This window comes from Saccostrea echinata, unplaced genomic scaffold (assembly GCF_033153115.1).
Source record: "Saccostrea echinata isolate AGI-Se365-2 ecotype Australia unplaced genomic scaffold, CSIRO_AGI_Sech_v1 ptg000054l, whole genome shotgun sequence".
Lineage (NCBI taxonomy): Eukaryota > Metazoa > Mollusca > Bivalvia > Ostreida > Ostreidae > Saccostrea > Saccostrea echinata.
The window spans coordinates 3,242,868-3,270,000 of NW_026889803.1; the positions used below are offsets into that span (position 1 = coordinate 3,242,868).

The window sequence follows — 27,133 nt, forward strand, 5'->3', positions numbered from 1 at the left end:
AAAGAACATTCTTAGAATATTTGTGAAGAACTAAATAAGTATTTTAGCTAATTAAATGAAAAGACATTCCTATCAAATAGAAAACAAGAAGTCTGTGATCGAGCTAATGCTCACTAGTAATTATAATTCCCGCACTGATTTGAATTTGGTACGGACAAGCACAGGGGTAAACAGGAAGTTGACGTCAAATTCATACAAAAATGAATCCCACCATATGGCATGCCTAAACAATTTAAAAGTGTGCTAAACTTTCAAGCATCATCCTTAACAGTTGTTGAGAAAACTGTGATGGAAATTTAGTACGGACAGATGGAGGGATAAACAGGAAGTTAACATGGGATTCCTACAAAAATACATCCTACCATATGGCATGCCTAAACAGAGAGCGTGCTAAAATATTAAGCACCTTCGATGAGTAGTTGCTGAGAAAAGTGCAACAGAAATTTGGTAAGGACATGGATATAATAAATATGACTAATTTAAATCATGTTTCTGTCATTCCATGTAAACTTTGATACTCTTCTGTGGCCCTACCCTACCCCTAGGGTCCATGAATTGAACATACTTGAATCTACACTACTGGTATTTCAGGAAGCTTTCAAATACATGCAAGTTTCTCAATTAATGCAAAATTGGTTATTTTCACTGGTTTAAATTTTCATGATTTGAGGGGATTTAATTTGTGGTTGAAAAAAAAAAAAAAAACAAACATATGACACCATATCATAAAATTTCGATATTTGGTTTCACTACAATGTATACTAGTAGCTTAACACTGGAGGGTTTTTTTTTTATTTTGCCTACCATGAAATGAGACCTTGATTTTTAAGGTCTCATTTAAAACACATGCATCTTTCACTTATAGAGTCACAGCTTAGTAATCGAACAATCTCATTACCTATTTCAAACATCTTGGATTGACAAGGTGCTAGGAACAAGAATTGAACAGGGACCTATTGATTATAATGTGAGTACCGACAACAACTACCGTCTAGGCTACTGTGATTTGTCAGTTTCAGGAATTAAGATAAGGGATATCAATAATGAACACTTAAGTAATTATTGCAAAATATAAAGTCTAAACATTTCGGAAAGACTATGAATTTTAAATTAATTCTACTGATTTAGTTAAAAGTTTTTGTTAGAGACTGATAAAGGAGACTTAAATTTTCAATTCAACTTTCCAGCATCATGTTTTATACAGTGTAAGCATGGCCTGACTAAATATATGCCTGAGATATTTTAATGTCAGGGTTCAACACTAATGTTAGTCCGTTAGTCTGATCAGACTAATACATTTTCATTTGGACTAATAAAATCTGTCGCTAGTAAGTCCCAACAGACCAATAAAAATTTCTGGAAAACAAAATGAATAAATTACGATTTTCAACAACATTTACTAGAAAACCCTGCATGTATTTTTAGCTTTCTAGCATCTTAGCAGGTAGTAAGGTAATTCTGAGTCAAGTTGGCACTTAATTTTACGACTGACTGATGTGAAATTAAACATTTTAGTGATTATGATTTAGTCCTGTACAAACAATTAAGGTGGATTCCGCCCAGAATTTTGTTGGACAACAAGGGTATTCCACCGAATCCACAAATTCCAGGCTCTCAGAGATTCCGCCTAAATTTAACAGATTCCAGTCATCAAATTCTAGGCTGAATTTAGTTCAGTGGGAAAATAGCTGGAAATTATAAAAAGAAATATTTTGGACAGTTTAAATGGAATCTATATTCAGGCGGAATCCTGTTATTTCAATTCTAGGTGGAATTTCAATTTCCATGCAGTCAGAATGTCAATTTCCAGGCGGAACTAATTACATTTTCGCCTCAAATTTCCAGCTAGTCTCCGCTTGGTTAACGCTTGGTTTCTGCATATTGCTTTAACATTTATAGTAAGTTTTACACCTGGAATTTTACTGAGAATTCTGTCTTGATTATGCCTTTTTCCAGGTGGAACATTTTGTACAGGGTATGATACATAAAGATGTCAAACGTTTTGAGTATAATGAACGAGATCAGGAATATGTTCATACTTTCTGCATGATCACGAGATTTTAAACAAGAGGCCCAGGGACCACATCGCTCATCTGAGCACTATGGCTAGGAAAAAGCAGAATTCAGTTCAGTCTTGAAAGGTTGAAAAGTTTAAATAAAAAAGTGGTTCGGGGGGGGGGGGGGGGGGGGGGGGGCATGAATTGAACAAATTTGAATCTACATTACCTGAGGATGCTTCCATTTAAATATGATCAAACATGACTTTGCTGTTCTTGAGTAGAAGAGTTTTAAAGATTTAACCTATGTATTCCTATGTAAATCTTTGATCGCCCATTGTGGCCCCACCCGACCCCCGGGGGTCATGATTTGAACAAACTTGAATCTACACTACCTGAGGATGCTTCCATGTAAATATGACCAATCATGGCTTTGCTGTTCTTGAGAAGAAGATTTTTAAAGATTTTTCCTATATATTCCAATGTAAAACTTTGATCGCCAATTGTGGCCTCAACCGACCCCCAGGGGTCATGATTTGAACAAACTTGAATCTACACTACCTGAGGATGCTTCCATGTAAATATGACCAATCATGGCTTTGCTGTTCTTGAGAAGAAGATTTTTAAAGATTTTTCCTATATATTCCTATGTAAAACTTTGATCGCCCATTGTGGCCCCACCCGACCCCCGGGGGTCATGATTTGAACAAACTTGAATCTACACTATCTGAGGAGGCTACCATATAAATATGACCAATCATGGCTTTGCTGTTCTTGAGAAGAAGATTTTTAAAGATTATTCCTATATATTCCTATGTAAAACTTTGATCGCCCATTGTGGCCCCACCCGACCCCCGGGGGTCATGATTTGAACAAACTTGAATCTACACTATCTGAGGAGGCTACCATATAAATATGACCAATCATGGCTTTGCTGTTCTTGAGAAGAAGATTTTTAAAGATTATTCCTATATATTCCTATGTAAAACTTTGATCGCCCATTGTGGCCCCACCCGACCCCCAGGGGTCATGATTTGAACAAACTTGAATCTACACTACCTGAGGATGCTTCCACATAAGTTTCATATTTTCAAGCACAGTGGTTCTTGAGAAGAAGATTTTTTAATGATGCCATTAATTTTTCACAAATTCTTAATTATCTCCCCTTGGAAGAAGGCGTGGCCCTTCATTTGAACAAACTTGAATCCCCTTTACCCAAGGATACTTTGTGCCAAGTTTGGTTGAAATTGGCCCAGTGGTTCTTGAGAAGAAGATGAAAATGTGAAAAGTTTACAACAACAACGACAACGACAACAACAACGACAGACAACGGACAAATTTTGATATTATCAAATTAAGTAATACCAATAACATTAAATGTACTTAAAAGTCTGATTTTTCATCTGAAGTGGAGCACCAAATAAAATTTTAACGATAGTTTATTCTACCACGATTTCCAGGGAACTCTTTTGCAGAAGAAACACAAAAAGTGTACAGGTTGAAAACAATATTAATGGCTAGACAATAGATCGATAGAAATGGATTTCGGATCATTTCCTTGCCATGAAAAGGCAAATAAGAATAAAATTACTTGATGAAATTCTGGGCATGTGAATATTTGTTCGGGCTAGCGTAATAAGTGGTTAAACCTGCCCGAAGGGCATGTACTGAAAAAAAAATTTGGCAAAGACTGCATTGTAATGTTTATTTTTAGATAAATCGTTACAAAACACTGATCTTTCCTTTTTTGACGGACTCATGTGAAGTAGTAAAAGAAGGACATGTTTGTTGAAACACCCTGTATTAAAGGGATTTCAACGCTTATGTACATGATGTATTTGTTTAATCATTCATCCCACCCCAAAACAAAAAAAAGAAGCTTTTTAAAACAATTCCACTTACGCATTAGAAGTACTGCCATCTTTTTTCTCCTGGTGAAGATTCAAAATATAATTAAATGGGTTTGTGTTCACTGGCCAATAGTTTTAAACACCACCTGCAGGAACCTTGAAGTTTTCCTGTATCACCATGAACCTAAAAAAATCGATGTTATACTTCAGTATCACAAAACATCCATCCTAAAACATTCACAGACAGACATTACACACATACAAATGTTCCACGTTCCATTTATGTTCATTATTTGAAAATAATCATAAATTATGAATTTGCTTCATCTTGCACTGATTTAAGTCCCAACATTGTTTAGTTAAATAAATAATACAGTTAAAAAGCATGTTTTACTGACCATGCTGACAAATAATACATTAGACAAAATTAATATATGTATCGATCATGCTATCAATAAAATATGAAAAATGTTAGTGTGCATGTTCACACACCAGGGATCGACATTAACGGTTGTCCGATTGCCCAAGACAAGTAAATTCTCAGTCGGCATGTGAAAATGTCAAATTACTTGTCCGATCGGGCAAGTGATTTTTCTGATAGAAATGTATATTGGTATCTAGTTTACATTAATTGTAAATAAAACAATAGATTGAACACGAGATTTCCGCCAGATACGTGACTTACATTGCTCCCTTGGATTTCTAGATTATATCGTTCATTAAAAATCGGGTTCGTTATATTCTTTTTTATTTCATGTTAAATACGCTCTACGTAAACTTTGTTAACTACTTAATTCATTCACACTGACAGAATATAACATGACCTATCCTGATCAAGATATGTATGTTTCATTGCAACTATCTTCCTTAGCGTTGCATCAATCAAAATTCACAAAACGAAACGATCCTACCCAAAATATGATTTTTTATTAAAAAGGAAACGGATGGTTATTGATGCATTGCAGTGTGTGTTTACAGATTAAATTGACAAGGAAAGTGGCAGTATACATTTATATCCAAACGTACCATCTAATTTTTTTCAGGTACCTCAACTTGCCAGATTTATAGTAGTGTATCTGTTCACACTTTTACATATCATAATATGTACGGCAATAAATTATTTTCCTATTTGGGCAACAAGTTTTGCATTCGGACAAGTCGAAATTTGAGATCACTTGCCCGAAGGGCAAGTGAATCTGAAAGTTAACGTCTATCCCTGCACACACTTGAATAAGTTAACTGACTGCTTCCAAAGAATGTACATGTCCTCATTCATGTAATCCTGTTCCATGAAAATAGTTTTCATTCATACCCCTTCATAAAATGACACATGCATGTCACTTACATACTGCAAGTCAGCAAGACCCTGCCGGCCTGTACATTGAGTACACTACTTTCACTTTGAACTTGAACTTGACTGAATACCGATTCCGACCCTGTTTGTGAATTTTTGTGTACATATTGAATCCTTATGTAAAAATATATTCAACTTAGCTTTGAATTAATAAATAATATAAATTGACACATTAATTGAATTTATTCGCTACATACATGTAACTGTAGACAACAGGAGGTATGAGAATTAGCTGTATGTTCATAAGGGGGGGGGGGGGGTTACTCCCATATGAAACTGTCTGGGTGGTTTAAACACAGGCACAAATTTAGCTTCCATAAACCTGTAACAGACTAGCATTTCTCCTCCTATATATGTAAAATATGTATAGAAAGTCATGCGAAAAAGTGGTCAAGGCAAGAACAGGCATGGGATAATGACTGAAATATAACATAACACAGTTTTACAAATAAACCCTTCACAGAAAGTTGTGCTAGGTTCCCTACATGAACTCATGGATTCTGAAAAACCTGTACCAGAAACCTGTGCCATTTTCCATATCTGGAGACCCTGATTTGGGAAACCGACCATGTCAAAAAATAACCAAATATGGAGTCATGAGATCTGCATGTGCCTTAATTAATTCATCTAGATCTGGGTTAGGATCTTGGAGAATCCCCTGATGTTGCTGTAGATGCCAAATAGAGACTGAATACAAACTTTACAATGCTTTACATTATTAATTTGATTAGTTTTAGAATTTTTAAAGTTTGAAATTAATACATGTATGAGAGTGCCACATTCATTTTTATAGAACTTATCTACACTATCATTTTAACAATTTATAGTAGTTTCTTATTAAGAATCAAATGATTCAATGCACAATTCTATAGTAATTTAACTTAATTATGCCAAATGAAAAAAATTATGTGTTTCTGGTGACATATGCTAAAAAAAATTAGGCTAGGTAAGTAGGGAATAACTTTTTTTTTTACTTTACTGTTAATTTTGTTTACTTGTTTGTTTGTTGTTTAATTCCCTTTCGAGAAATTTTCACTCATATGGAGATGCCACTACTTGTCGGTGGAGGGCTGCAAATTAATAGACCTATACTCCGCTCTCAGTGAGGGATCTTTTTCATGCCAGCACCTACTGCGACATAGGACCTCTGTTTATATGGTCTCATCCGAAGGACCGGTCTTCAAGTCCCACAGTGGGATTCGAACCTGCAATCTAAGGATCAACTCCTTGCTTCGCGACTCTGGAGCAAACACTCTAACCACTGCGTCACACAAGCAACACTTTTTATTTTGAAAGCATCAATTAATTATTCTGTACATTGTTTTTCTATCATATACATGTACATAAACATACATGTATATGAATAAACAAACAAACATATATATATATATATATATATATATATATATATATATATATATATATATATATATATATATATATATATATATATATATATATAAAGTAGGAGTACTCTTTAAGACTCTTGGATAAACAGTGTTTTTTACAGTGTACGAGACATGCATTTTATGGACTGCACTATGAGAAAACTTTACTATGAACAAAAGTATGATTCAAAATCTCGATTTGGAATAAAAAGTAGTAGAGTCGGTGGGTAAAATTAGGTCAGCTGGGTTATGGGAAATACATGTTGTTGTTTTTTTTTCAGCCTAAGTTTGTTCAATTTGAATTTAATAAAATCATAACTTTCTTTATCATGTGATGACACAAAATGAAATGAGATTGTTAACTTAGGTTAAATCATCATTGATCAACAAAGACTATTTCAATGTCTGTCAGCTTGCATTGAAACATCCAAGGATAAAGATTTCAAATGGCTTCTATATTAGACTTACTTACTTAGACTTTTAGTTCAAAAGTGACAAAATCATTCAAGTTGACCTAAGTACAATTCCAAGTGATATACATGTATATTAGTTATGTATCTTTTATAAAGTAAGAAAGACACAAGCTATATTAGCTCAGGATTATGAATCCTTCTAATCTGATTTGCACAAAGGAAGTTATGATCATGCTATGTAAAAAGCCGTGAGATTAAAAATACATGTATATAGTTTGAACCAAATCTGCCTCATTCAAATTTTGTAAGTTAGAAACTGTCTTCTTGGGACAAGTATTCCTTGCCTACACACTGGTTTCTGTGCACAAGAACACCTTGCTTTCAACCTCAGATTCTGTGTCCATATCTTGGGTCTGTGGAGCCCGTACATCTTTTCTAAATTTCATATATGGGTTCTGTGCCTTAACTGTGTCTATATACACTATGTCTATTTCACCTCAAAATTTTGGAAGGACACTATATTGCGACTCGATTTGTTTTAAAATATGCACATTAAGCAAAATAAAAGTTGTGTATTTCATAGATTTCAACAATTGGAAATGATAAAATTATTAAATTACAAACTTCAACTCAGCCTGAAAGTACAATTTTTTTAACAAGTAGAATTTCTCTTAGCATGCTTACCAATAGACGTACTCAATATATATGGGGTATACAGTCCACCAATACATTTCCCATAGGCGACAATGTTAACCTTTTCTCACACTGTTTTAAATCCTTGCTTTACATTTAAGGATGGAACAACTCTCAAATAACATCTCAAGGTGGAATGTCAGATTGTTTTCCGGCCAAATGCACACATTCGCAAAAAAAAAAAAACATCTGAAAATGAAAGTAATTAAAACAATAAAAGTAGAGCATTAACATTTCCAAAATCTAGGGTGTGCACATATCAAACTATACAATTCCTTTCCTTTAAAGTCGCCCGTGTGGCGCAGTGGTTAGAGCGTCTGCTCTAGAGTCGCGGAGTAAGGAGTTGATTCTTACGTCGCGGGTTCGAATCCCACTGTGGGACGTGGAGACCGGTCCTTCGGATGAGACCGTATAAACCGAGGTCCCATGTCGCAGTAGGTGCTGGCACAAAAAAGATCCCTCACTGCTCAATGGCCATAAATGCCGAGTATAGGACAAAATTTGCAGCTCTCCACCGGCAAGTGGTGGTGTCTCCATATGAGTGAAAAATTCTCGAGAGGGACGTTAAACAACATACAAACAAAACAAACCTTTCCTTTAAAAGATATAATGTCGAAATCTTTCCAATGAACAGAGCCAAGGGAAAATTGAATGCACACTTTGGTGCTAATATGGTTAATTTAATGACCATTTTAAATTTTTTTTACTTCAGTGCAATTATCATGATTATAGTGCATGGCACAAGCCTTCAGCATATGCCAGCGAGTATGTTAATCTTTCTGTACGTCGATGCAAGTTTTTAAGCTTTGTACATGCTGTAGTGTGGCAAAGCCTTAATTTGAAGAGGTGTTGAGCAACCTTTACATCTTTTGTGTGTGTATGTGAATTTACAAGAGTCTCACTTAGCCTATCTTCTTTTACGTGTTGGTATCACAGCTGTATCACGTATCACGCTCACAAACACCACAGTGAAAGGTTTAAAATATATGCACAACCAAACCTTTGTGAAATATCTGCACTTGACTGATATCACATGCATGACTTAATAATTTTATACGTGACTCGAATGACCTCTGATTTGTTTATCATGTAAATATTTTGAAATTGTCATTTACACCTTTATATAACGTTTCTTACTCTATACTTACCATGAGGGGTATTTACATACTAAAATAAATCACAGAATGACATCGAAGGTATAATCCAATAAGTATTTCTATGTTATTAGGTTCACAATCAAGCATCACGCCACAACAGTTACGATTAAGTAGTAATTCGTCCCGGTGATGACTCGGAATGAAATTTTACACAGAAAAAAAAATGTTTATTACTTGAGTAAATTTGAGTAGAATAGGTTAATCAGACAATTTTTTTTACTAGAAATAAACATGGTAAATGGAGAGGGGGGAGGAGGGAGGCATTAACAATGTTCAAATAGATATTTCTATATATAGTCCCTGATTAGACTAAGTGTAAAATTTATGCAGTTCTTTATATATACGATGGACAATGTTTAGCAATTTATGCACCGATCCAGTCTAGTCCACTCATATTTTTTTTTTTATTTTTTTTTTTTTATTTATTTATTTATTTATTTATTTATTTATTTATTTATTTATTTATTTATTTTTTTGAGTTTTCAAATTGTAGTTTTTCTCGGGGGGGGGGGGGATGGACAAGTTTGTGTTTTTTAAAATTTATCTATTTATTTTTTAAGTTTTGGGTAAATTTCTCAGTTGGATTTTTTTTTGGGGGGGGGGGGCATGGAACCCCCCCCCCCCCCCCCCCCGGAAGAATTCCTGGATCATCTCCTTCTGAGGAAACAATAGTGAACATGAATCACTAACTCTAATGAATAAATAAGGTAAAGTCTTGGAAACCACATTTTACAATTACCGTAATCACACCTCATCAAGTCTAGAGACTAATTATTTCTCTTACACGGACAGGTAAGCAACTAATGATTAAAGTTTCCAATCTGAATACATGTACAAAAACTTGCAGATTTTCATATTTTGATTAGTTTACCAGCTTTAAGGACACATACAAGAAGAACTGAGCATACTTTATTTTTGGATGAAAGAGAACTCTGATCTTGTCTACATTAGCCGTAGTATTTTAAAAATGCATTTCCCCTTCCGATCAAAACAGTTTATCATACAAGTACCTCCATTATAAAGATATCTAATCTTTCTAAATTCTTTTTATACAATACGTGTGCAGGTGTTCCATTGTGACATACATCAGGGACATTGTATTAGAAAATATTTAAATGAATTTGTTCATTTGAAATTCTGTAAAATCAGTCGAGAAACATTTAAAATCGAAAAGTGTGATTCTTATATGGTGAGAACGTACTGTTAAATACTTTTGTAATCATACATATTTGAAGCAGTTTTTTTTTTAAATAAAGAATAAATTACAAATGAAGCGCATGTCTTGGACAAAGATAAATAAGATAAATAATTTCTAACTTCATAAAATAATTTATTTAACTTCTGAACTGAAGATGTGTTGATGGCAATATGTGTGACTATAAAGGATAGAGATAATTCCAGTTCAGTTCATAACTAGAACAAAGAACCAGATACGTTTGATATATTACATGAAGTATAATTTTTTTTATATAAGTTGAACATAATTAATTGATACGAGTGCATGAAATAGAAACATGTCAACATTATGAATAATTCGAGAAAATTCGAACTTAGACTCGATGACGACTGCAAATTATGCTTAAGAAATGGATTGGACCATGTAGTGGATTTAAAGTTATATGGAAATATATTTAAATAATTCTTTAACCTTAAAGTTTTATTTTGTGGATTATAACTAAGGGATTTGAACATAAATTTTTCAAGGGCATATAAACAACGAAATCTAAATACTCTTTGTTTATCGAGTGATTGATTAATATCTTTGTATATGGAAACGATGTGATGTTTTGTAATTAACGCTTTAATTCACGGTAAAATCAACAGAAAATTAACTTACCTGATGAGATCATTTGTTGCTTTGTAGAAAAATCGAGATCATTACACACCGGAAGTCGGCCATAGTATTAGTCTGCATTGCGCATGCGCTAGAATCAAAACCGAGTAAAGTGTGTAAGGGCCATTTTTTGATCATAAGTCGGTGTGTGAAAATACGGGTGTAAACCGTCAAATGACACCAACTTTTTTTCTCGATTTTTTGGGCATAAATAATCGAGAACTACCCATTTTTCGTAAAACGGCAACTCACTACAGTGATTACTGTAGTGACTTGAAAAACTGTAGTGAGTTGATTGATGTGTCAATAAGTACCTGAGCTGAGTTGAAGGTGTTTACAAACGCACACGCACACACACAAAAATGAAAATGATTTCACAGTATTCAGTTAATTTTTTATATATGTATCAGATAAATACTTTAAATATAACTGCTAGAGGAAAAAAAACTGTAAATGAATGCAGAAGTAATGGAAAAAACAATATAAATGATTAAAAACGGAGGGGAAAAAACAGAAATTTACCAGTCATTCTGGTCTACTGGGTTTTCAGTCTGAATTCGTTCAAACTTTTCCTGTAGCTGCTGGTTCTCTGTCACAATGTCCTCAGCCTGTAGCTTTAACTTCTCAATCTCCAACTGAAAAAAACAAACATTTAACATAGGTGAACAGAGAACACAGGAATTTTGCATAGGGGAGTGGTCATACAAGGTATTCAGACTCATCCTAGTGTAGGATTAATATCTGTTAGAATCAACACATTTTGAATACTGTAAAATTACATTTATCTGCGTTGGATTAATATACGCTATATATGTGGTCAAATTTTCTGCAGAAATTTGTCACAGCATGCTTAAAGTGCATTTAAGACATAGAAAGGCAATTCATGATATCCACATTATTTTCTACCCATGGAACAGAAATTGTAATTCCACAGAATTATCTCCCCCACAGAAAAAAAGTCTGTTTATAGTACTGAAGACCTACCTGGTATCTGTTAATAATCTTCTCTCTTTCCTCAAGTCTATCATCATAGGCCAGGAAGAGGGGAGACAAATACTTGGTATTTATCTGTAAAATATACATGTGTATTTGACATAATCACTATTACAATTTTAAGTTACTACCAGTAATTTTACACGATTCTCCCTCAAAATTTCTCTTGAATTATATGAAAATATCTTACCAGCCAGGATGGACAAGGTCCCTTGTTTGGCAGAGCAAGTAACTCTGAAGCTATCTATAACAAAGGAAAAAAAAAATCATTTCTCTCAATTGTGAACATTTTGCAAGAGATGTGAAAGTTGTATTTCAAGGGACAAGTAATTTCTTGAAATTTTTTCTAACTCATGTACATAAACAGACCACATATCTTAAATAAATTTCATTTCATATATAACTATTACCGCTCGTTCCTCAGGTTTGAGTACCCTGCTCTTGGTCTGGAGCTCACTAAATTCCTTGTTCAGTCTGTATATTGTATTCTTGTAAACTTCATTCTCGTCTTTCATGTCTGTCAGCTGCTTCTTCAGCAACAGGGTAGCAGCAGTGTCTCGATCTAGACACAAATAAACATAACAGAAATCTTCAATTATACAACATTCATTTATATTATTCCAAACAGATCTCTCTTCACCTATTTCAAAATAATAAGATTCAATTTTCTCTTCATATGTGTAAAATACCTTAACCCTTTAACCCCCAGAGACGCATTTGGACTCATTTTCAGCATCACAGATATTTAACTGTTGGCATTTTCTAAATATTCGGGTTACATCAAAACAATTGATATTTTCTAAAACTAGAGAAGAAACTAAACATTTCTTCTGCTCAAAATTTTTCTGTGTGATGTTGAGAAATTATCGTCAACTTGAATTGAATATTGCATATCATTGGAGGAAGTTGATAAAACTACGCATAAATGACTGAATTTGTGCTATCATCTGTTGGCTTTATCCAAATAACAAACACAATAAAATAAAAATGAATGCCATAACCTGAAAGCTGGGAATATGCCCTTTATTTTTTATTCCGGACACTATAAGGTACATGCATCCGTTACAAAGATATTTGTTGTTGAATATTGGAACAATGGAATTGTTCATGAGCTCAGTGTAAAACAAACTGGCTCTTTTGATATATGGAACAGAATAATTTTTTTTTTTAAATGAATTATTTGTAAAGAAAAGTTAGTGTACAACACGTTTTGAGCCATAAACATGTAATAAAAGGAATTTTCCATAGATTAGGGAGATATATACATCTAGTAATAGTTTTTCACCCAACGCTCCGATTGCATGCACCCATTGTATCAGAAATCCCTGTCGAATTTTGACATGTATTAGAAATAATTAATCAAATAATTGAATATCATCCTTACCATTTTCTAGTCTTCAGATTTATTATTGAAAAATGAAAAACAAAATATAAATCTTTTTTTAGTACTTGGTGTACTTCGAAAGGAAAGGTGCATTTTTATTAAAGCGACAGGATAGATAACGCAGTTATCTTTTTTTAATGATTAAAAGATGAAAAAAAAACTGTCACAATGAAAAAATATATCAAAAGTACTACGTCATAAACATAGCCAAACAAACAGTTGATTGGAATCAGATTGCTATAGTTATAGAAATAATTTCTGAATGAACACACAGGAAACTCAGGTTTCTTTGTTCCTGTTAAATTCATTTTTCAGTCTTCACAGAGTTTAGAACAAGTCTATATCAAACTGGATAAAAATGGAAAACGGGGGATAAACTAACAAATTCTCCCTCATTGCCTATGGGGGTCTTGATTTGAAAAAAAACTTGAATCTACACTACCCCGGTAAAAGAAGCCACCAAATTTTCACGAATTCTTAATTATCTCCCCTTGAAAGAGGGCACGACACTTCCTGCGAACAAACTTAAATTCAATGCATCCAAGGATGCTTGGTTGAAATTGGCCCAGTGGTTCTTGAGAAGAAGTCAAAAATGTGAAAAGTTTACGGACGACAGAAGGACGCCGGATACTCTTTGATCAGAAAAGCTCACTTGAGCCTTCGGCCCAGCTTAGCTAAAATAAGATTGATTGATTGATTCTATGTTGTTTAACGTCCCATTCGAGAATTTTTCACTCATATAGAGACGTCACCATATACTGGTGAAGGGCTTCAAATTTTGACCTTTACTCAGCACTCAGGGCCATTGAGCAGTGAGGGATCTTTATCCTGCCAACGCCTGCCGTGACACGGGGCCTCGGTTTTTAAGGTCTCATCAGAAGGACCCGCAACTTTCACTTCAAAGTGCCGAGCGCATGGCGAAGGAACAGTTGCTACCCATTTTTTATTGACTTAGGTCTGTCGCGGCCGAGATTCAAACTCACGACCTCCCGATCACGAAGCGAGCGCTTTACCGACTGAGCTATCGTGAACGGTAGCTAAAATAAGAATATGACAAGTTGTAATGTTGTAATTTTGTATTTACTTCCATCGGGTAAATTCAAAAATTCAAAAATTACAATATGACAGTAATATAATTCAATCACTAGTGAACTCTTGTTTGCAATATAAAAATTAATGGCAAAATTGTCATTTTCATTGAATAAAGGGGTGTAAAATATAGGCTGGAATCAAGAGTTAATGTGCGTAGTTCTTTGCCATACTCTCCCCATGGCCTTCTTTAAAACTTAATGATGAACTAGTGATATTGTATGTTTGAGTACATATCAGGGTGTTGTGAATTCTCAGATGCAGGTCTCTGGAACTAGGCAAGTAATTTTATTCAGTGATAAAACTCTACTGAAAGTAAATGGGGGACCATTTGATGTCAAAAACGACTGGGCATTAATATTGTTTCTTCTAGAACACATGGGTTTTCCAAAAAGAAAAAAAAAATCGGGTATTTAAGGCGAGATATTTTCTCCCATGATTCCGCGGACATCAAATCAACATTTAACAAACGAATTAGAGGCAATGTTCAGCAATATCCCTCCTCCTCTCCCTTCGACCAACGTTTAATATATGTCAATTTTTGTAACGTTGATATTTGTACGTTTAATGTGTACCATGGCGTTGAATATAGTATACCCATGTTTTGTTAGAAAGTTTCCTTCTCAAAATTGCTATTTTTGTAACCATGGCAACACTTTTCATTGAAATAAAAATACTAAAATATTGAATTTTGTATCTTAGTGTTCTTTACATGTGTACCAAATTTTATTGAGGTCAGGCAAAAACTGTAGGAGGGAAAGCGATTTGAAAATTGCTGAATATTGTATACCCGTGTTTTGCTAGGAAGACCCGTTCTCAAAACTTCTATTTTGTAACCATGGCAATACTGTTCATTGAAATAAAAAAACTACTAAAATAAAGAATTGTGTATCTTAGTACACTCTAAAAGTGTACCAAATTTTATTGAAGTCAGGTAAATACTGTAGGAGGGAAAGCAATTTGTAAATTGCTTATAATTACGACAATCAGACAGCTCTATAAAGCCAAAGTCTAACACACGGACATTGTGTAATTGTATAAACTCTTTCTATCAAATAAAATTGACCAGTATAACTAAAAACTAATTGTTTGCATGCTTTGTTTTAATAGTATCACTAAATCCTCTGTTATGGAAACATTATTTGTAAATTTGTTTGTATTTCTGTGATGTTAAAGGGGGGGAAAACACATATTTTGGCAATTATGGGTCTCATTCGTTGCTATGGCAACCACGACGTCATTTTACTCTGCATAATTAAATGCTTTAATACTTTACCTTTCTGAAAATGTATAGGTTGCTTTATGTAAAAGTGACTAGAAAATGTTAAAATTTCAATTTGAAATTTTTAGGCAGTTTTGCAGAAAAATGTAAAATCTCTGGTAGTTAAAGGGTTAAATATATATTTCCAATCTGAAAGGTAAATTGACATCTCTACCTACCCCCCTTTTCTAAGGCTGCTGTGACCCGCCTGAATGTGGTCACCTCTTCTTCTAATGATTCATTAATGGAACGTAGAAGAGCATTTTGTCCCTCTAGACCTCTTTGCTGTTTATCTGTGCTGCGGGCAGTGTGTATTTCTGATATACTGCGGGCTGTATTGGATCCCGACTGTCTGCCAGAACGACGAGGAGATGGACTAGCACCTGACACACAGAAAACGGGGATTAATTACCAATATTAAATGTTCTTCAAATTATTAATTAATTTATGTTCATGCCAAAAATCTATATCGTGAACTCTACAGATTCTATCATAAGGTTTCAATTTTAAGACATTTTGACAATAAATAAGTATGATGGGCTTTTTTAACATTTGAAAATTATATCAAGAAGAGCTTCATAAATTGGTGTTATCAATTCTAAACACATTTAAAAACTTTCCATGTAATTATACCAGCTTTATCATCAGTTTCCACTGGTTTTGATTGGTCTTCTTGTGATGATTTGACCAAAGTTTCTTCTTGCATCTCTGTTTAAAGCAACAACACATAGACAAGGAAGAGGTTTAGACACAGCAGGATATGTGCTACAGTTAGAAGTGCTAATTAAATTAATTATCTAGAGGGAAAAAACAACAATGTAAGTAGATAGAAACACTAATTTAAATCTTCCTAAAACTCATGAGATGGTTGTTAAAGATGTCCATAGACCATAATGCTCACCTGGGTCACATTTCTCTTAAAAGGCCAGCTTGCATATTAATATGACTTATACTGGACTTGCTATTTGTATGAGTTTTAAATATATTTCACAGTTTATTTTCATATTAAGCTTGTATCCCCTATTGTGGACCCATCCTAGCCCTGGAAGGTCATGATCTAATTTAAAAAAAAAAGATTTTCAAATATTTTCATACATATTTTTATGTAGCACTAGAAACTTTTTATAAGCTATTTTTGGCCCAGGAGTTCTTCCAAAGAAGTTTCTTTTCATTAACTATTTTTGGCCCAGTAGTTCTTGCAAAGAAGCTTTTTTATTAACTATTTTGTAATCATCTTCTCTTGATACAGAGATTTTTCCCACTTGAAGAAACTTGAACCCCCTTCACCTAAAGAATCTAATATTTTGTACCAAATCTGGTTGAAATTTGTACAGTTGTATGGGAGAAAAAGTTTTAAAAAAAAATGAGTTTACAAATGACATGATTGCAAGACAGACAGACAGCTATGTAGACAATGCCATATGTTCCTTAATCAGAATAACACACTTGAGTTTTTGGTAAAGATGGGCAAACAACTTATCTATAGGTAGAATTTCCATTTACCAATACTACATAATTAATCTGAATTATTTCAGTGAAATCATCCCAAACCCATGAACTAACTGACCTGACCTCTAACACTTGTTACAAGACTTTTGCACATGCTTATTTTAATCATCAATCTGATCAGAAGACGGACTTCTGAAACTCAAATCCTAATTTTTTCCCACAATGAAATGTTTTATATTCAAATTTGCTCAAAAAGATGGATGATATTTACTTTTTTGAAATGCAATCAATCAATTCATTTTTCCATGACTACTTTACCTTAATACTTTATATTCCATTACACTTACACATTTGTCAAAACATGGAGATGAAAGGATTTTCAATTAGCATACTCATCAATATCACATTGAGATTATGAATTTAAAAGCAGGACATTAATACTGACAGTGCATGGAAAAATTACAGAAAAACAACATTTATAGAGAGGAAAAGTGTTGGTTAATTGAGAATCCTGCTAGTTTGTATAACTTACCTCTTGGAGTGGAGTGTCTCCCTGGTTTCTCTATTGGAGTTGGCGCTCTCTCTATTGTAACTGTTGTTACCTTCATATGAAGATTATATTTTGTTTTAAATTCACAATTTATGCATATTTTTTTTTGTTATTTCTTTAATTATTTTTGTATAATTACAAATTAATATTTTCATGAATGATCCATTTAAACATAAGAGTTTTTAAATGTAATTCTGCCTACCTTCTGAGTAGTCTGGAAGAAAAGAAAGTATTTATAACATCAATGACATATACTGATGACAATATTCAGAAACAAAATACATGTATGCATTTTTTTAATTTTAGGATCACTTTGCATTGATTTCTTTTAAATCGAAAGTTCTTCTATCTAAACACATTTACAAGGATTAATTTTTGTTACCATTTCCTCTTGAATTTCGTCGGAGTCTGGATCTATAACTTGTCTGTAGGCCTCCCGTACTCTCTGTCCGGTCTGTTGGAGTGTTGCATCCTCTGCTTGACTAGTTCTCTATCATTGGAAAGTTCAGTTAACTATTCAAAGTTGTATATTAGGAATACCTTTAATAAGATATCTTCAAAGATAGAGGTAATGAAGTAAATAATCTGATGATATGAAATGTGATAAATTGAATTGAAGTTAAAAAATTTACTGCCGTTATTGAGGTAGAAACCATAGGGAGCTCATACCTTTCCTTTTTTGACCGGTTTAGCATACAATGCACTCCTGTCCTCAATGTCCTCCTGTTTTTCCAGTGTGTGGTAAAACTGACCTGAATGTGAAGCAAAATTATTATACTTGCTCATTACACATATGAACAATAAAAAATTTCAAATACCAGTATGAAATCTGCTCTAAGAGACCAGGAGATAAAAAACATTTATAAATATTTTGCCAGGCATTTATGCTCTCGAAGACTAGAAGGTAGACACATTTATGAATATTTTGCCAGGCATTTCCTCCTCAATAGCCTGCTCTCGGAGACTAGAAGGTGGACACATTTATAAATATTTTGCCAGGCATTTCCTCATGAATAGCATGCTCTCAGAGACTAGAAGGTAGACACATTTATAAATATTTTACCAGGCATTTCCTCGTCAATAGCGTGCTCTCGGGGACTAGAAGATAGACACATTTATAAATATTTTACCAGGCATTTCCTCGTCAATAGCGTGCTCTCGGGGACTAGAAGGTAGACACATTTATAAATATTTTACCAGGCATTTCCTCGTCAATAGCATGCTCTCGGAGACTAGAAGGTAAACACATTTTATAAATATTTTACCAGGCATTTCCTCATCAATAGCGCGCTCTCAAAGACTAGAAGGTAGACACATTTTATAAATATTTTACAAGGCATTTCCTCGTCAATAGTGTGCTCTCAAAGACTAGAAGGTAGACAAATTTTATAAATATTTAACCAGGCATTTCCTCATCAATAGCGTGCTCTCGGAGACTAGAAGGTACACAAATTTTATAAACTATTTACCAGGCATTTCCTCATCAATAGCGTGTTCTCGGAGACTAGAAGGTACACAAATTTTATAAACTATTTACCAGGCATTTCCTCGTCAATAGCATGCTCTCGGGGAGGTAGACACATTTTATAAACTATTTACCAGGCATTTCCTCGTCAATAGCATGCTCTCGGAGACTAGAAGGTACACAAATGTTATAAACTATTTACCAGGCATTTCCTCGTCAATAGCATGCTCTCGGGGAGGTATACACATTTATAAACTATTTACCAGGCATTTCCTCATCAATAGCATGCTCTCAGAGACTAGAAGGTACACAAATTTTATAAACTATTTACCAGGCATTTCCTCGTCAATAGCATGCTCTCTGAGACTAGAAGGTACACAAATTTTATAAACTATTTACCAGGCATTTCCTCGTCAATAGCATGCTCTCGGGGAGGTAGACACATTTATAAACTATTTACCAGGCATTTCCTCGTCAATAGCGTGCTCTCGGAGACTAGAAGGTACACACATTTTATAAACTATTCACCAGGCATTTCCTCGTCAATAGCGTGCTCTCGGAGACTAGAAGGTACACAAATTTTATAAACTATTTACCAGGCATTTCCTCGTCAATAGCATGCTCTCGGGGAGGTAGACACATTTATAAACTATTTACCAGGCATTTCCTCGTCAATAGCGTGCTCTCGGAGACTAGAAGGTACACACATTTTATAAACTATTTACCAGGCATTTCCTCGTCAATAGCATGCTCTCGGAGACTAGAAGGACCTGGTACAGGAGCTGGCTCTCTATCTGAGTAACTTATCCTCTTTCTGCTTCCGCTTGCTTGTCCAAACTCTACTGAGGAGTACCTGTTAAAAAGTTCAAATTGATATCGTTCATTTATCTCTCACCAAATTAACAGCAATATGTTTCAGCACATTTAAGGAATTATGAGCTTGAGGGAAATATTTGATTTTTGTTTAATAGATTATCAATATATATTTTCAATTATCTAATTCATAATTACTTGTATATGTTAATTAAAACTTTCAAGCATCGGTCACTGGTTAGTGTAAATTAGGCTTTTAAGGATTAAATTCTTTAAATACAATAATACAACTGTTCAACAAGTAAACATCAAATTGTGAATGCCGAAAATTGCCAGAAATAAACGAAATACAATGGCATAACAAACTGGAAAGAAAAACTATCCAAATAGATATAAAACCAAGTCTTCAAATATATAACGAAATACACCTATTTTCCCTTGGAGTACTCGATATAGAAAAAGACTTAAATGATCCCACGGGAGCACTGGATAGAGAAAAGGATTTGTAGGATCCCACTGGAGTACTGGATCGCGGTACTTTGAGAATTTTCCTAAGCTTGGAGGTCTTTGATTGAATCTTTCTGACAAATTTTACACAACAAAATAATTTTTTTTTGGAATATGCAAGTGATTTTATAAATTCTTGATAAGTACAGATTTTATTTTTTTCTTCTTCATTCAGTTTGACTATCAATTGTAGACCTAATTAACATTTAACTAGCCACCTAGATGTATCTTGATGCTATTGCTTGAACAATCCTGCAAAAGTTTGTAAATGATAAATCATATCTGAGGATTTGGTACTACATGTATTACAAAAAATTCAAAGATTAGTCCTTTTACTCCATTTCTTTTGCAGCGGAATTATTTAAAAAAAACTTTCAATTGCAATTGCCTACCCAGCTTCTTCCATGACCTGGTAGTCATAGAGACTACTTTCTGGATCACTGAAGGGGTCGTCATCTGCTGTTGGTGGATTCATGGCTCTCGCTTTGGCAAGCAGTGATGCGTTCAGTGTTCCCGAGGAGGATGCCAAAGCAATGTTTGTATCAGGTGGGGTATCAGGGCCTGGGGTTCGTGGCACGACAGCAAAGGCAGCTGATGGAATCAAACCTGATGAAATGTTACCCTGGAATATATGTGCACACATGCATACAAATTGGTAACATCAAACTTGTAACATGTGTGAACTCTTTTTTTTTCCCTCAAATAAATGAAGTCACGATATTAATGCTGAAAAACATCATTTTACAAATTCACTTAGATTTACCATGAAGCAAAGATTTTACATGTAAAATACATCAATTCATATGTGTACAGTGCTTTAAAATATTTACCTCATACCAAAGTTAATCTATTCACTTTCAATTCAAGCATGAGAAACAATGTTAATTTGCATTTTTATTTTATAACTTCAAACAAACTTTTCAAATACATGCATTTCAAATTCTATAAAACACATGCACTGGAATATAATTTTGACTACTGTTGGAAAAATACAGAAAAGGCAGGTATTCAAAGTAAATTAAATTCCTTATAATGTGTATGACTATGTTCTTTTCTTATTTCTTGTAATATTATGCATTCCTTGCTACACATAAGTACTGCTATCACAGAAGAAAACATTATAGTTTCCGAGTAAATCAGTTTATTCAAACATTTACTACATGTATTAACAATCTTCTTCTGTATTTATCTAACAATGAATCTGTACAAGAATTAAACCTGATTAAAAATGTACTAATTTTACTTGTTAAAGTTGAGGTAGCTAAAACATTAATTACTATACCTCTAAACTCTCCCTATCTGTAAAGGCAATGCATGTATTTTTAGTTATTTTGAACACTCTTTACCGGTAATTGAACAAACACTGATTGATAGTACATGTACCATAATGAAAATGTGCATGTCTAAACTAAGGGGCATTAACTTTTTTCCCACACTTCTGCTAAATCATTTTCTAAATGATTGCAGATTTATATGCTAGCTGTTGAATCTACACAAATTGGGTGAATATTTATTGTATTCAAAATGAGAATATTAATCAACACTAATCAATATGTATTTTTTTCCCCTCTATTAACAACCACGCATATTTCTTTTCATTTATAACATTTCAATTTTTCTCTCCAGATTTAAATGGTTTTTTAATAATTTCTAATATTTTATGATTGTCCTATTATTTTGATAATTGCTTAATTAAATGTATATAACTCATTTCCTTTTCAATGTTTCATAATTCATATTATCTGAGAACTATTCACAAACCATTTATACCACTAACCCATCTTCAGTTAGTCTCCAAATTTATCAATCTACACAAATGAGAGTTATTTTCCAAATTATAATAAGACATGCTGTCACCCTGAGCCATATCCAAATTATCAGATGCTGCTGCTTAGTGTGCAATTTTTTCCCCTGGGTACTTTGTTGTCATCTTAATAATCATGTACTACAAATTGGATGATAAATTTTTATCATTTGGATATTAAATAATAGGATGATAAAAATCCAATTACTGTATCAAGAAAGCTTTGATTTTCCATGTAAACTTCAGGAGCACATTAGGTAGAGTGTGCTGAATTTGTAATTCATTAACATTACCATTTTTTTTCTTTTTTAATAAACAACAAATTTGAACATTGATAGAAACCAACATTAAGAAAAATGATTCATGACAGTGCTAATCATTGTTCTAATACCACTCAGTATATGCAATTCATGATCATGTGAACTTACATGTAATATTATTTCACAATGAATAATACGTACAGTAACTCTGTGAAAATTTCAATACAATTAGTGCAAAATGTCCAAAAATTGAAAAAGCCTCCAGAAAAGTGGAAGTTTGGCAAAGCAGAAATCTAAACCTATTTACATGTATATGATTTAATTATCGATACTAAAGCAAGGAAACAGCGTAATATTTGTGTTTTGTGGCTGATTTACAACAATATCATTACCCTCTGTGAGGTATGTGGTCTATCTGGTCGATGATAACAACTTGAAAACTAGACAAAAAAAGAGAGTAGAACTATGAATGAGACCATTACATAACAGTCCATTTAATTATCATACCAATAAAGTGAAGTCAAAATTAATATTGAAGCTATAAGCATATGAGAATAATTTTAAAAAGGTGGTTCAAGTTTCCTGTAAACAGAACAGGTAGTTATAGAAAAATGTCATCTGAACTGGACTTCCATCAAGGATCTTCTATTTATAATGTTACTCAACTCACTGACTAGACTGAGCTTACTGTCTGATGCACCTAACCCCTTTTTTGATTATTTAGACATGTTAACTGAAAGCAAAGGGGAAATATAAGAACCAACAAGGACCCAAACACTAAATTCTCTTTTGAGCATTTCAGCGAATGAGTCCTTTGGTAATATTGACTGGACCAGTTTTAATATACAGTAAAGCTTGTTTTTTTTTTTAAAGTTTTTTTGCAATCCCTGACAAAATTCTTAACGTGTAAAATTTTACGTATATAACAAACTCAGAAATAGCAAATTTACGGTCATAACCAACTGATTTTGTGTCCAGTAGAAGTTAAAAAAAAATTAAATTAACATCTTTAATAGTGAATTTTCAGAGATCTAAAATATTAAAATATTGAACTGATTTTAATTTTGTAAGTATTTGTTTTTGAAATGCAATTCATCCAAGAACTTTTTAACACTAAGGTAAATTGTGTATTTTATGCTTCCCTAAATACAATATTTGAATGAAAAAACCTATATTGAGAATTTGCAATGTATATTTCATGGAATTTGTCAAACACATATAATTACAGAATTAGCAAAGTAAATCTGCAGGTCCCCAGAACTTCGCTAAAACCGAGTTTTATTGTATCCACCTTCCTAAAGATAATTTGCTATCGTAATTACTTCTTAGTAAAGATATTCATCCCAAAGAATACCAACAAAGACACCAACACAGCTATCCCCTTACAGGATTTAGATTATCCAGTTCCAGGCTTGGTATTAAATGCACCAAATTAAATGTAACAGGAGAAAAATATAGTTTAGGAATCCAACCATCTCTTAACCATCTGCCCCTCTGTTTGGTCTAGTGATCGAGTCACCAATTCATATTACTTGTAAAATTGGCCAGGCTAGATCTAGTACATGCACCTGGTGCATTTATCATTAATGAAAAAGAAAAGTACAGTAAAACACGCTTATAATGAAGTGCCAGGGACAGATGATTTTGCTTTGCTATAGGTTAATTCACTATATGCATTAGGTTTTCAATATATATAAAAGTCATGGGGAATGAAAATCACTTCGCTTTAAGCATCAATTTGTTATAAGCGTGTTCACTATAAGCCTGTTTTACTGTATTTTGTCATTTGAGGGCCACTTCACTCTGAGTTAAGTTGATTTAAACAGGTTAATCAATATAGATCAATCTGACATAGATGATTAGGTAATACATGATTTGTCCGTTGTGGGTTAACTTAGCTGTATCCATAGCTAATGACATCAGTGTGCTACATTGGTTTTGGTAAATAGTTTATTTACCACAGTGTGGATGTACTTTGCATTTACCTGATTTAATTTGCTTTGATATAGTAAACAGCTAGCATATACTCACTGTGTTCTGTAAACCACAACAAATTATATATATTTTTTTTACATATAGCAAATTCAGAGGATTTATATGTGAAACGAGAGTGTCATCTGCATCACAGGCACTTGTTTCTGTAATAGCGAGCGCAGCTCTTCACTGCAAGCTCTTAAAGCAATGCCTGGGTGAAGAGAAAATTCGGACTTTGCATATTTATCCAAACGAATTTTTTTTCCACAATAACCTGTGCTCCCATAATGCTTTGCGAATTGCATCTCACCGCAAACTATGTTCTCACGGTAGCAACAAAAGATCAACAAAAATAAAATCACATTTATTTAATGGATATTGCAGAAAAAACAGTAAAAAAAACTCTCTACAGGCTTCTCTTTTCTTTATTTTTGGTGATGCAATTTACAAACAACGTCATGTGACGTCAGAGTCTAGACGTACCAAATGTCATGTGCGGTTTGAAGAGACCGATGTAAATTAAAACTGAAAAGGTATAGATCTGCGCTCGCCCTAATGGTCGCACCGTCAACATATTAAATTTTTTAACCCATAGTATATTATATTATGGGTTAAAATATATATTACAGTGACCAGTCTTCACAAAAACTTTTCAAACTTACTGGCCAGTAGGGCCAGTGAACTTTCTAAATTTACTGGCCCACCAAGATATTTACTGGCCCACTTAATTTAAAAAAAATAAATACATAATACAAGCCAATTAGAAATGCCACCATTTTTCGCCCTTTGTCGTGTTTCAGTAAGTTGTTCATAGGATATTCGCTCATTTTACATACTAGTTAATAGTTACTAGTTAGTTACCCAAGAAATCGGTTGTTAGTTGTTACGTCCAGGGTTAGTATATATTTACGGTAATATGTCCCTGTTACGTATAGTAATATGATACACCAACACATGCTTGTTCTTTTTATTTAAAATATAAATTAAATTTACACAAGAAAGACAGTCTAAATATATTTTGACTGTGTGTGACTTTGAGAATCTACAAGCCCATTCTACTTCTTGAATTTTGATTTTCACTGACCCTACATCAAAATTCACTGGCCTCGGTCTTCAGACCACTGAGTTTTTGTGAAGACTGAGTGACACTGAAACAGATTTTTTAACCCATAGTATATTATACTATGGGTTAAAAAATTTATAACAGAAATAAGTGCCTGTGATTACAGAAACAAGTGCCTGTGATCTGCACACATTATAAATAAGACATTTTTGAAAATGCAAGGATAAATCTCGTAAATAAACTGCAGAAAAACATCATTCCTAGCATATGAAACAATGAAATATAAATATACAAGAAAAATCAATTAGTATACATGTAGATCATATACCGGGAGGTCAGTTTGTCAAAACAAGCTCGGGCACGACGTATCGAATTCGCCGCCATCTAAAATTCTTATCTTCTTTACGTGCAAAATGCTGATAATTGGAAGCGAAAGATAGAAAAGACTTTCAATGTTAAATTGCATCATTGTTTTTTTGCAATTCAGACACCTACCAGGCTAGAACCCTTCCCTTTGCCTTTCCTGCCAGTCTTTCCAGCCATTCCGAATCATGAATCCAGTGTAAACAGTATGGAATGCGCATGCCCAGAATTTCTCTTTAAATTAATTAATTCCTAGTCGTTTCGGGTTCAACTTTTTATAAAGATCTAGATAAAGATATCTTTAATTATTTAAAGTCATTATTAAGTATATTATTAAAGCAATTATTGAAATGACGATATCTTTGATTATTTGACAAATTTACAACGATTTTGTTAATTATTGTGCACAAAAAAGCAAACAAACAAACAAACAAAAAATAAATAAATGAATATGACAATAAATCATTAGAGTGCACATTGAGTTATTGCTCTCTTTAACTGGATATTGTACGCATCAATATATTTTCTTTCGTTATCTATTAAATGTCCAGGAAAGAAAGAGCGCAAACTCATATGATACTTTGCAATATTTATTTACACACACTCTTTCATTGCATTAACATTTGAATAAGTTTATGTGTCTATATATTTTCCTGGGATGTTTTAAATCTTCTTTCTGTTCCATAGAAATACACGTGTCTCTGTGTTACCGTTGAAAAAAAGAAAACAAATTTCTTATCTACGAGCCAAATTAGACATAATATTATAGTTTGAAACATAACGATTCAACAGAGAATTGTTATACATGTATTTGACTGTGTTGACATGTGTGATGAATCTTTTAAACTTCTAATTGTTAGATGTTTTTACTAGAATTAACAGATTGCTTAACCATGAAAGCTTTGATAAATCACCATTAAAAACATTAAATTATTATTCTTTGAGTCGCATAGATTTAAAACTGAGTTGATAAAGACAAACGTCTGACAAAAATTCAGGCACACTGACTGTCTAGATGAATCGGAAACTGTTGAAAATGCCCACTGCATAATTATGGACATAATTTCAAAGATGCTTGAAGACGATAGAAGATACAGCTATAGGCACATTTCAGACTGAAAAATATTCACAAATCTCCACAGTGGAAAAACTTCACATGCATTTCATTTTTAGCTCACCTGAGCCGAAAGCTCTTGAAAGTGAGTTTTTCTGATCGAAATTTGTCCGTTGTCTGTCATCGTTGTCATTGTCATTGTCATTTTCACATTTTCTTCTCAAGAACCACTGGGCCAATTTCAACCAAACTTGCCACAAAGTTTCCTTGGGTAAAGGGAATTAAAGTTTGTTCAAGTGAAGGACCATGCCTTCTTCCAAGGGGAGATAATTATGAATTCGTAAAAAATTTAATGGCATCATTTAACAAGAGGCCATGGGCCACATCGCTCACCTAAGCACATTGGCTATTGGCTAGG

At 33.5% G+C, this 27,133-nt stretch overlaps 1 protein-coding gene across 1 annotated transcript in view; it reads right to left on the reverse strand.

Moving 5' to 3' along the window:
• The window catches only part of LOC133172432 (centrosomal protein of 89 kDa-like), a 53,718-nt gene extending 27,831 nt beyond the window's left edge, over window positions 1-25,887 (reverse strand). Inside the window, exons 1-15 of the mRNA XM_061307314.1 lie at window positions 25,794-25,887; window positions 22,654-22,701; window positions 20,590-20,819; window positions 20,155-20,271; window positions 19,603-19,730; window positions 18,082-18,164; window positions 17,795-17,902; window positions 17,615-17,626; window positions 17,395-17,464; window positions 16,047-16,121; window positions 15,593-15,796; window positions 12,090-12,241; window positions 11,870-11,923; window positions 11,671-11,754; window positions 11,209-11,321 (exon numbers count right to left, since the gene is read on the reverse strand). Coding sequence (XP_061163298.1) covers window positions 11,209-11,321; window positions 11,671-11,754; window positions 11,870-11,923; window positions 12,090-12,241; window positions 15,593-15,796; window positions 16,047-16,121; window positions 17,395-17,464; window positions 17,615-17,626; window positions 17,795-17,902; window positions 18,082-18,164; window positions 19,603-19,730; window positions 20,155-20,271; window positions 20,590-20,819; window positions 22,654-22,701; window positions 25,794-25,841 — 1,526 coding nt within the window. The 5' untranslated portion in view covers window positions 25,842-25,887. The remainder of the gene's footprint in view (window positions 1-11,208; window positions 11,322-11,670; window positions 11,755-11,869; window positions 11,924-12,089; window positions 12,242-15,592; window positions 15,797-16,046; window positions 16,122-17,394; window positions 17,465-17,614; window positions 17,627-17,794; window positions 17,903-18,081; window positions 18,165-19,602; window positions 19,731-20,154; window positions 20,272-20,589; window positions 20,820-22,653; window positions 22,702-25,793) is intronic.
• Between the last annotated feature and the right edge of the window lie 1,246 nt (window positions 25,888-27,133).